Source organism: Hyaloscypha bicolor, assembly GCF_002865645.1.
Source record: "Hyaloscypha bicolor E unplaced genomic scaffold K444scaffold_17, whole genome shotgun sequence".
Classification (NCBI taxonomy): Eukaryota; Fungi; Ascomycota; class Leotiomycetes; order Helotiales; family Hyaloscyphaceae; genus Hyaloscypha; species Hyaloscypha bicolor.
In genome coordinates, this window is record NW_020194519.1 from 1194044 (window position 1) to 1205268 (window position 11225).

General features: G+C 42.8%; 2 protein-coding genes across 2 annotated transcripts; both read right to left on the reverse strand.

Annotated features, from left to right (window-relative positions):
• Positions 1 to 942: 942 nt before the first annotated feature.
• Positions 943 to 8323, reverse strand: K444DRAFT_554213 (uncharacterized protein). Its single transcript, XM_024876642.1, has 8 exons — positions 8111 to 8323; positions 7266 to 8055; positions 5559 to 7216; positions 4884 to 5510; positions 4415 to 4788; positions 4024 to 4355; positions 3636 to 3950; positions 943 to 3557 (listed from the first exon to the last, which is right to left on the reverse strand). The coding sequence occupies exons 1-8, from the start codon at positions 8227 to 8229 to the stop codon at positions 1290 to 1292; spliced, it is 6483 nt and encodes a 2160-aa protein (XP_024741758.1). The 5' UTR covers positions 8230 to 8323; the 3' UTR covers positions 943 to 1289.
• Positions 8324 to 9777: 1454 nt separating this feature from the next.
• Positions 9778 to 10561, reverse strand: K444DRAFT_207607 (uncharacterized protein). Its single transcript, XM_024871054.1, has one exon. It carries the CDS (start codon positions 10342 to 10344, stop codon positions 9901 to 9903), a length of 444 nt encoding a protein of 147 aa, XP_024741759.1. The 5' UTR covers positions 10345 to 10561; the 3' UTR covers positions 9778 to 9900.
• Between the last annotated feature and the right edge of the window lie 664 nt (positions 10562 to 11225).

Consider the following 11225-nt stretch of genomic DNA (forward strand, 5'->3'; position numbering starts at 1 on the left):
AGTAATTTAGAGTTATTATTTATAAGTTTCGAATTACTTATTAAATAATATTATATAAGCTAAATTAATTCTTATATAAGGCTATTTAATTTTTGCTTTTCTATTATTAAAAACTAATGCTTTTCTTTAAATAAAACATTATCTTAAAACTACTTTTATTAGATTTATTAAGTAATTTAAATATAATAAAAGTACTTTAAGAAAAGAATTTCTTTTTAATAACTAAAGAACCTTAAAGATATTATTAAAGTTTATTATATTTATTAAGCCTTATTATTATTTATATAAATAATATAATAGTATTAAGCTTAAGTTACCTCGAAGTCTTATTAAATTAGGCTAACTTATTATGTGAAATATTATATATAGTATTATATATATATATATTACTTAATTATTTTAAAATATTTAAGAGTAATATAAATAAAGTATTAAGTAAAATATAAGTAATAAGAAATATAAGTAAATAGAGAGTATAAGTAAAACTTACTACTTTACTTTACTTTACTCTTTTCTTATACTAGTTTAGAGGAAATTACCTTTTTTTAAATTATAAACAAAGTTTTGGAATTAATAAATTATTAACGAGTTCCTGCCTAAATTCCCACCCCGCTTATAGCTCGCTTTTTTACATATCCGTAAAGCAGAATAACGAGGAAAAGGAGGGAATTAGCAATCGTCTGAAAATATATCACCGCCAAACGCGTATCTGACAAGGTCGGGCTGTAACGGCGCTGGCTAGGGCCAAAGGGGGGGTGGCTGTCACATGACTAGTTTCACCTAGCTAGCCGGCGTTTCAGTGGTTTTACGAGCCCATTCTCACTAGTCTGTGTTCTACAGGCCCATTTTCAGGCCTCGCTAAATTCAAGTCAATAGTTTTATGTCGCTTTTAATAGATAACCGCTTATTGTTTTTCTTTTAAACTAAAGCGCATAATATAGAAGTAGTTAAATTTATTTATTGACAATACTAGAATAAATTGAGTAATAGTTCAAAAAGTTGGGAATTCCCTTCAGTGGTCTTTAGCGAGGAAATTGCCCTGTACCGCACAGACTAGTGAGAATGGGCTCGTTAGCTAGTACTTCCCTCCCTTTATCCCCTTCTTCTTCCCTCTCTCTCTCCTTCTTCTCTTTAGCTTAGTATTTTCAATATATGAGATTCTTGGATCTTTGAGCCCTGGCCATTGCCTCGATCCCGCCGTCACACGGGCCTCCCCATTTCCAAGGCCTTAACAAACGGGCATCGACCACTCCGGTTCTATCATCTCTTCAAGGCCTCGTGTTCATATATTAATGCAATCGTAGCATTCCTTTTCCAATAACCTTTCCGGCAGGGAACCTTATTCCTTCGCCGTTCATCATGCCATGGACGTAACATTCTCCAACAAGTTGAAAAGCGCCGTGTGTTTTACTGCTTCTTGTAATGAACGGTACTGCACCACCATGGAAGATAGTGATAATGTCATCCCGCCTAACGCCAGGCGGGGCAATTCCGGCATATCCCTTCTCCGTAATCAAGAACTTCCATCCCTTGAAGTTTTCCTGGAGTGCCGAAAGATAGTTTTGAGCTTTTGCCTTTAGCGACACGAGACCCAGATTTGCCACGCAAACCCCAATTTCGCCAGCCCTTGGTTGTATCCGGGCGGGTGGACCTGTCGCAACGGATTTTTCCTTCACTCCCTGAGCCAGATAATCTCTCAGAGCTTCGTAGGACAATCTCATATCGAGGTTAGCAGAAGAGAGAGTTCTAGGGTGCGATGCTCCTGCGATGGGGATTTTCCACTTCAAATCTGCGGAGTTCTCCTGAGAGTAGAGCGAAAGCGAGTCAACCATTAAGTTGACCTCGTCGACATACGACTTCAACTCCTCGGGTAGGTTACTGGCGAAGCTGACTGAGGCTACTCTATCCACGAGAAGGCCGTAGATTTTCAACTCATCACTATTAGGATCGCATTGGAAGTTTGGCTCTGTGTCCAGTGCAGCGGCCCATTTAGTCCCTCGGCTGGACAACGAATAGAGACTATCCTGTTTTGTTTCTGTCCAGTTAGGAATCCAAGATGGAAACCTTGCCTCTTCAGAGTTGATCCCTGCCCGATATAGCAGCTCCACGACCCCTTCTTTCTTGGCCAGGGCACATGCAAATCTACGAACGATGACCTCGAAATACGAGCTGTAATCGGGGTCGTAGGCAGAATTTTCCCCGTCGCTAGCGAGCCCTAACAGCGCGAAGAAGTGGTCTCGCTGCCAAGTAGACTCGGTATATCGGAAAGATTCGAGGAGCTCAAACAGGGGCAATCGCGTCTTGTTTGCTTCGAGCTCGCGTTGCTTTGCTAAGGTAATGAAGTAGGCCCAATTCTGTCGAACCAGTGAGAACACGTCGGATGAGACGTCGGATACACGTTGGATGACCTCGACGGCGCTGAAGAGATCGTTCCAGTCCACAATCCATGCCCCGCAGATGACCCGAACACTAGGAGCAACGACGACCTCTTGAATCACCCATGCCCGGCGGAACCAGGGGCGTTCGAACAGAGCACCGATCGCTGTCCATATCGGATCGTTTTGGAGCGGTATGGGCTGTCCATCCCAGGAAGGTGGAATTTTGGAGAGGCCATCAGGCCACTCTCCGGAGTTCTCCTTGATGGCATCCTTCGCCTGTATTTGCATCAGTGTCTCTAGGGCAGCATCGCTTTGCTCGTCATTTCCAAGGAACGCCAGGACGCAGGTGGAGTTCTGGAAGATGCGGGGGAGGAGTCTAATTTGCTTAGCTTTCTCCGCTCTCGCTTCCTGGTCGTTCTCGTCTTGATTGATACAGAGCGCGTCAACCCATAGCACCATGGGCTCTTTCGGGTGTCGCACACATTTCAGAGCAGCATGCAAGGACAACGTTAGTTTAATGGTACCGTCTGGCGTCCACATGGAATTCGTCATGTCCGTAGTGCCCCATGTGTACGAAAGTGCTCTGAAATCCCCAGGGTCCTTCAGCGAAGCGTGGTAAACTACACCCCGAAGCTCCGCGTCCCTTGGTCCAGGCAAGAGGCTTAGAAGACGCATCTGACCGTCCTTCAAGTGCTTGTATTTGTAATTTAGCGGTGGGGCTGACTTCCTTGACGTATTGGAGACCTTCAGGGGTTTCATGAATTGGGTTGCGTGAGAGGCAGGTTCTGCTACAGATGGAGTTTCTGAAGACTGGTTTAGACCATTGACATACCCGAAAAACGGACGTAAATCATATAATGTAGGCTCCATGTTATCCCACATTGATTGATTCGGTTGCCATGGCGTGTCGACAGGCGCCAATCTTTGAGTAGTGTTGCACCACGAAGACTGGTGGTTTCTGTGAGCTCCTGCATTAGAGGTCGGCGATGGGGGCTTGTCCTCAATGCTTGCAGTCAAGCCCCAGAGTTGGGGCAGAACAAATCGATCGGAAGTGTACAGGCTCCAAGGATCAACGAAGAGGTCAATGCGGGGGTCGACATAGGCGTTGCAGACCCTCACTAGAATGAGCACATCCTTTGGCATTTCCTTTAATTTCGAATCCATCCGAAATTTTCGCATCTAAACGGTTGCCATGGTTAGAAATTACTTTCCAAGCAGGAGGTACACCTTCAAAGGCAGTCAGTAAGCGAGACTTACTCTCTCAAGCTGGGAAGTATCCCAAGAAAAAGTCGACTTCTCATCTCCAGGCGTCACAGCAATATCAAAGTGAAACGTCGGCGGCCCAGTCAAGCTATTCATTGGATCCTTCCAACATACAGCGGCCCAATAGCCACTCTCAGTAAGAAATTCCGCTACCTTCTGTGCCGTACGCCTATCTGAGATTGTGAAAGAAGCAGAAGTTCCGGTGTCACCCGTAAATGGCTTATAGCCTGCTCTGTGTCGCAACAGGCTTGTCCAATGAATTTCTGGGTCGTACTGTTTTCCTAATGCATTCTGGAAAAGATTCGAGGTCTAGATCGGGTTCTATTAGTAGGAGCGCCTTCAATTCTTCATACGCCCTATGAATCGCGTCTGTTTTACTCACAATGAGTTCACCGAGATATAAGATTTCTATTAAAGTGGCTCGTGTGGTGATGGCGCAATTATCTCCACGATCGGTAATGCCATTGAAATGAAGTTTTTGAGAATTTACTTTTGTGAAATCCATGAATGGCAGACTCCTGCTGGAATCTACGCTCGGAGAGTCCCCATACCGAACGATGCCGGATAGGGTTCGCCGAAAACTAGACGATAATCCGTCAAGAAAAGCGCTTAAGTCGTCTTCTAAATCCATCTCTGGGAACGGAGATTTGCTCGTTGACACGTCCCCTGAAAGGGCGGCATATTTTGACTTAGGATTCGTCGATTTCATAGCATCTGTATTTAGTGTTAGATTTACGTCCACTCAAGGAACGAAGGGAGTTTGAATGCCGTACCTCTTAGTGTAGTCTCGTTGACATGGATGCCTCGTTTTCGGAATTCTGATATGAGTTTGCTGGGTTGGGTGTTGCCCAAGGCCTTTTGCAGCAGACTTCGATGACTTGCATCCTCTATGCCGCAACGGTCCGCAATTCCCTCGACTAGGGCGAGAGGTGGTTCCCAATCGGAAATCTCCTCCGCTGTCATGAATATTTCCAAGCTCTCCGTGGTTGAAATGAATGCAACCTCGCCAACCCCGCTACCAACAAACTCGACACCATCGGGAGCGAGCAAGACATTTCTTTGTACAATTCTTTCTGCGCTCTTGACCTTAGCTCGTCGTATCTGGCTGCATATGGCGTCTCGATTTGCCTTCGCCTTAGGAATTAAGCTGCACTCTATCAGAACGACATGTCGTCTATAAGAATGGGCCGGATGGTATTTAGTTCAGGCGAACAAGAAGCGTATGATAAGAACACGACTCACGGTATAACAAAACCAGATCTGGCTCGTAGAAACTCCGTGCAAGACCAGTCCATGCTGGTAATGCCCCCTGCTGTAGTCTCACTTTTGACGAGAAGTGATAGCCGGCGGAAATCAAGGTCAAGAGCCGATAAAAGGGTATCCATGGATTCTAGGTCGTCCGCCGAAAATGCGAGTAGGCCTACGACGCCAAGAAAGCATTCTCTCAAGTGATCAAGATCAGCGACAAACCAATTGTTGTCGTCGCCCAGCACCTTAAGCGAGTCAAATTCTGCGTCGCCTTTACGTTCAAGTATCGGAAAGACACGCCTCGGCCTTAAAGGATTGACAGCTTGGGTAATCTTTTTGCCACTCATTCCCGCCATCGCTTGGTTTGCTTTGGTGAAGAGCTCAGATATTCGACTTAGTTCAGTCGAGTCTTTGATCAACGTAATTTCCGCGATCAGAGATCCAACTTCGCCTTCACCGCCCGCCAAAAGGCACCGAAATAAGGTAGTGCATTGGGGGTACTCCGCTTCAATGTTGAGTTTCCTGGCAATACATTCATCCAAACTGAGCCAGCACGATGTTGGTGTAGCCTCTGCTGATCCGCGTTTCGTATATATCAAATTATGCTTCTGAAAGGTCGTGCTGCATGCCGTTAGCGCTTGCTCTAGTACGTTCGTGAACTGCGCATACAAGATGAGTTCCCCGTTATTATTTGGATACTCATACTGGATTCGTTCGTATATGTGAGTAACTGTTTTCTCTGGGATGCCCTTAGTACCTGTCATGTGCTTTAGACATCGGAGATAATAGTGAATATCTCTCTTCACGGCGACCCCAAAGTGTTTAAGGAACTCCCATTGCTGATTTTCCGGATCTCTAATTTTCAGCGTTCGAGCAAAAGGGGATTCGTCCACAATATGATCAACCGCCGGCAGGAGTGTTCCTTGTAGGGGGAAACAGCCATTGTGGCAGACCGCTTCGAGAGCGCCTATAGCTGCTCTTACTGCAACCTTAGAGGCACGGCATGCTGTGTCCTCAAACGCACCGCCATCTTCAATCCATCGCGAATAATGCTGCCAGTGGTCTCGCAGTAGCTCAAGAGCGTCTACTGATGTGCAGCTATCGAAGACGAATTTAAAATCCTCCGAGAGTTTAAAGTGGTCAGGAGAGTTAGCTGACAAGTTGGTGACAAGTCTAGGCATCCGCTCGAGGCCGAAAGATTTGCAGAGAAATATCAGCCAACCAGTGTCATTTGAGACAGCCTCGAGGTAACTAGGGTGGACGAAGAGATATCTTTTCTCGAGCTGCTTTGTAATATTAGCCAGCGTCGACTCCTTGTCGAAGGTTCCATGGATATATAGATCTAAGCTCAGGCGAGAGACGCCCTTCTTGGTTGTAGCGAGCCAGAGGGTCGCGCGTTGGTCACCGGGCCGCGGGCACCACGAAGACTTGTAGAGAAACAAGGCATGTGAGAGCAACTGGCCAGCGTCGAGCCTTAGGGACTTAAACCATTCCTGGCTATGCATTTCTATAATCAGCTTGCTAATTTCAGCAGTGTCGCAATCCGTCACATGCAGATGTCGGAACAAACTCTGTCGCTCAAAGTCGTCCTCGGCTTCTTGGTCCACGATGTCTGCCATGACGATGACGCTGCTTGGGATATCAAGGCCACGGGCATTCTTCGAGAAAAAAATTCTTCTGTTGCGAGCCGAGACCCATTCGACAGAATGTTGCGGTGGTTGGCTCCTTCTCAGCGGTATGATTTCCATGTCTAATATCAATTCTCTGTAAGCGCGTTCCGTTGCTAACTTCAGTAGGACCTTCGCAAGTTGTGAATGCCATTCCTTGGGCATTCCTCGGAAAGTCCCAGGTTCGTGTGAAATCATCCATGCGAGGTGACGCAGAAACTGCTCAGGAGACAAGATTTTGACCTTGAGAGTGCAGAGTTTGTCAATCACCCAGTCCGGGTACTTTAGCGATAAGTAAGTCGTGGCCGTGTGGGAGCTTAGCGTAAAAGGGGTGCCGTCAGCTCCCGCAAACTTCTTTTGTGGAACATAAATGAGAGACGACGGGATGGCCATAATTTCCGCAGAGGGTTCACAGGAATGTAACAAAGGTTCCTTAGCTAGCCGCTCTAGGATTTTATTCTTCACCGGGTCGAAGAAAGAATGAATGTCATCAACAGGTAGGTATCTCGGCCAATAGTACTTCAGCTTTCCCGAGTTCAAGCGTTTCATGGTCTTTACAAATGCATCGGCCGCCGCGTTACGGATGACACGATTCCATGAAGAAGAAGTGTCGATATCTTGTCGACTAGCTGTAAGCAGAAACTCTCCATGTAACAGGAACTAGGACACGGTTAAACACAGGCCTTAATTAACCCCCTTGGATTCTTACCCGAAAACCATAGCTTTTGATGGGCAAGAAAGCATACACGCTCTGAGAATCTAGCGTTGATCCCGTATTGAAGTCGGTTACTGGAAATGCGAGTAGGATTTCGGATTCTGAGCATTTGGGACGTTTGGGCTCAACAGGGAGCCCAATAACTCGATGTTTCGTGACGAGATACTGAGAATCTCTGTTGTCTTCATGCAGCGTCGTGATCTTGATATCAGTTTCCTCCACGTCAGTCCTTTGGAGCTTTCGATGCGACGTTTTCCCGTTCTTGTCCGTGATCGTGATATTTATTTCCTTCAGTTTCCGAAGAAAAATGAGTACCCTAGGATCAAGGTTCTTGAGTTCCTGGACGAGTTCTTCTTCATAGTTGTCTAGCTGTAGATGAAACGACGTGAATCCAGGGAGAATCTTTTCGGGAAACGCGGCCCATATTGGTGCAATCAGACCAAGCTGCTCCGCCTTGTCGAATTTGAACGAAAAGTTCCCAGACGAAATAGATACCACTTTGGCCACACGGAAGACTGACTTGAAGCCGATACCCTTTTCGCCGATATGCTGCTTTGAAAAGCCGATTCCATCCTTGGTGCTCTGACCGATTGTACAGATTGCTTGGACATTTTCAATGGAAAAGCCGACCTCATTGCTATCAACTCGGAAGACACCTTTCTTATAGGTGAAATTCAGGGTTGGTCTGGCATCGGGTTTCACAAGCTTGAACGTGTTGTCGTCGGCATTTTGGATAAGTTCCCTAAGAAAATGGGTTGATGTGTTGTAGATTTGTTGGGACAACCTGTTTAGTTCAGTATTGAGACAATAGTCACGATGGAATTATAGGCTGCTAGTACACTTCAAGTGCATTTTCAAGCGCCAGGAGAATCGATTTCTCCTCGCCGATAGATCCATCCAATGTGATATCCCGCCTTATGTCTTCGATAACCTTCCTAGCTTTCGCCGCGGAAGTCATTGCCGATACTGTATTATAAATTTGCTAATAAATATGAAAGGAATATATAAGAAGGCGAGATACAAATCCTAGGAATTCAAGTTCGTATTCCGAGGGCTGTACTACAGCAGTGAGTAGAGCTGTTAGCGCAAATGTTGCTGCCTGATAGATTTTTTTTTTGTTTTTTTTTTTTGTGTTCCATTAACCGAGATCCCTAGTCAATGCACACCCCAAGCGAATGCACACCCTTTTCCCACCAAAACCACCCATTTTTAGACCTTAATAATTAAGTAACTAATAATTAGATTAACTTTAAAATTTGTATATCATTAGTTTTATATATACTAAGTAATATTATAGTATAAAGTTTACGTAATATTATATATTGCGTATTTAATATTAAGCTTAAAGTTTATAAATTACCAGAATTTAATATTATTTAAATAAAATTATAAATAGAATTAAAAACTAAAAACTACTTAATTTTATAGTAATAATATAATTTAGTGAAGGCTTTTATTAACTGGTTTTATTAATATATCCTTATAATAATAAAGTATATTTGAAATATAAACTTTTTTAAAAATATAATTAATATTTATATTATAAAAGTTAATTTTAAAGCTTTTAATAAAGATTTTTATTTTTATAATATAAAAGACAAATCCAAAAGAAGTACTTAATTTTATAAGAATTTATAATATATTTCAAATTCTTAAGTTTTAAAGTCGAATTTATATTTAAATTAATTATATTATATTAAATAAAAGAGTTTCTTATAAAACAAAATTCATAATATTATAAATTAGTATATAGAATATAAAATAAATTAATGGTTTTATTAAAACCGGGCTTATATATATTTTTATATTTAATAAAAACTTTTATATTATTTTTTACTAATAATATTATACTTATTATAAGATTATATAAATATTTTATATATTAGAATAGTCGCTTTTAGCTAACTTTATATAAGGAAGATTAATTTTAATTTTAATTCTTTTTAGTTTTTAATTTAAGTTTCTTTTTTAAAAAAAAGAAATCTTTAAATAAATTTTATATATAAAATTAGAATTTCATATCTAATATATTATTTTATATAAAAATAATGGTATTAACTTATAGCTATATATAAGATAAAGTGAACTTATAAAATTGAAGCTAAAAGTATTTATATATATAAAGATATTAAGTTTTAAATTAAAGAATTTAAGATTTTTGAAAATTTAAATAAAAGCTAATTTAAATAAACTTAATATCTAAAAATAGCTACATATAATATATAAAAGAATACTCTAGCTTCTTCTCTTTTTAACTATAAAAAAATTATATTATTATTATTAATAGTTATTAATACAGGCAAAAATGCGCTCTCTGAGGAGCATAAATTGGGTGCTCCTGGAAGCTTATATAGGGGTGAAACATGCCCAGAAGCTAAGCCCCTGAACACGTGATATTGCACGCACAGGGCGCACCAAGGGGGGGGGTCCTGGTGCTACAACAGTTGTTTAGTAAATAACTATTTAATAATATAAGTTCGGCTGAAATTAGGGTGTGCATTGACTAGGGATCTCGGTTAGTCTTTTTAGCTGCCTAAGGCGCTCTGCAGACACACTATATAGGGTTAGGCTACAGAGGTGGTCACGAGTCCTCGACTCCGCTCCAGAGCTGACAAAGCAAAAAGGAAATCTAAAAATCTAAAAATCTAAAATCAAAGCACCTCCCACTCCATGTGACCTTGCCCCTTGCCCTCCCTTCCGTTTCTATGTGATTTGTTACAATATAACAGCCCCCAGAGGGCTTAGTTGGCCCAGTGTACAATCGTCGCCTTGATCGGCCTCGTCCCCTATTCCAATGGTGAAAGTGTCTTTGTATAGCTCGCAAACTGATCCAGGAGACCAGTGGCAAGCATGAATTTGACGGTTTGGGTATGAGCTTTGTGTCTCTCAGGAAGAGCCTGGCATCTCTGACAATGCTCTTCCCCAAGTACTTGAAACGAGTATCTTCAAGACACTCACAGTCTTCAATGATGTGGCGCACTGTTTGGTAGGCCTGTTCACAGCCGCACCATGGATCTTCTGTACGCTTAATAGTGTTGAGGTATCCGTGGAGCCCGATTTTCTCCGTCCGCATCTGGATCAGGACCCTGCCTGATAGATATTTCAAATAAATTTAGGCGAGTACTCGATCTCCCGTTTAAATGCACGGCCCGCTTGAATGCACGCCTTACTAGAAAACTAAAATATTTAATTACGAGATCAGGGCCGCTTCGCTAAAATTCAAGCCTGGCGGCCCTATGCAAGCTCCGGGGCCAGTCTTTAATTTTGCCCTGATCTCGATTCGAGATTAATTAGATAAAGCTCTCTATTTTTATAAATTACTATATTCCTTAATTATATTTGCAAAGCTCCCCCTTCCCTTTTATAGGCCATTTTAAGCCTTACTTTTACTTATTAAGCTCTCTCTCTTACTTAACCCCCCCTCCCTTTTTTTTTTATTAAATATAGCCACATTGCGCTCGCAAGCTCGCAAGCTCGCACTAATGTGACGTATAAGCGTACGGGAAATTAGTTTTTTTAAGAGCTTTTATTCAAGTAATCCTCTATAGTTACAGGCCGGATTGCAAAGTTTAAGCCTATACTCGCTAGTAGGAGCTAGAACTTGGATCGCATACTCTAATTGCTCGTTTGTGGCCTTCGGGCGAGGGGGAATGGCTCTCTTTTGCTTTGCTTTCCGGACCCGGTTTGCTTTCTTATTCCGTTCCCGGTATGCATTGCATGTAAAGAACTGGCCGAAGTCCGTAAGAGGCTTTTTTCGATTGCAAGAGGAGCAGTATTACTCTTGCGGGCTCTCTTGGGTCTCTTGCGGGCCCTTCCAAGCCTCACTTGCCCCCGTAAGCCCCTTACCACCCGTATTTTCGCCCGCAAAGCTCTCCCTTTCCTCCCGCGAACCCTCCCAAGCCTTATTCCCGCTCGCAGAGCCCTCCCCTTCCTCCCGCGAACCCTCCCAAGCCT

Coding starts and splice junctions, on each gene's coding strand:
- K444DRAFT_554213 (XM_024876642.1), bottom strand. CDS start 8,229: ATGACTTCCGCGGCGAAAGCTAGGAAGGTTATCGAAGACATAAGGCGG. Junction 8,056..8,110: donor CTTGAAAATGCACTTGAAGT/GTACTAGCAGCC, acceptor TGAACTAAACAG/GTTGTCCCAACAAATCTACA. Junction 5,511..5,558: donor AATAACGGGGAACTCATCTT/GTATGCGCAGTT, acceptor AACGGCATGCAG/CACGACCTTTCAGAAGCATA.
- K444DRAFT_207607 (XM_024871054.1), bottom strand. CDS start 10,344: ATGCGGACGGAGAAAATCGGGCTCCACGGATACCTCAACACTATTAAG.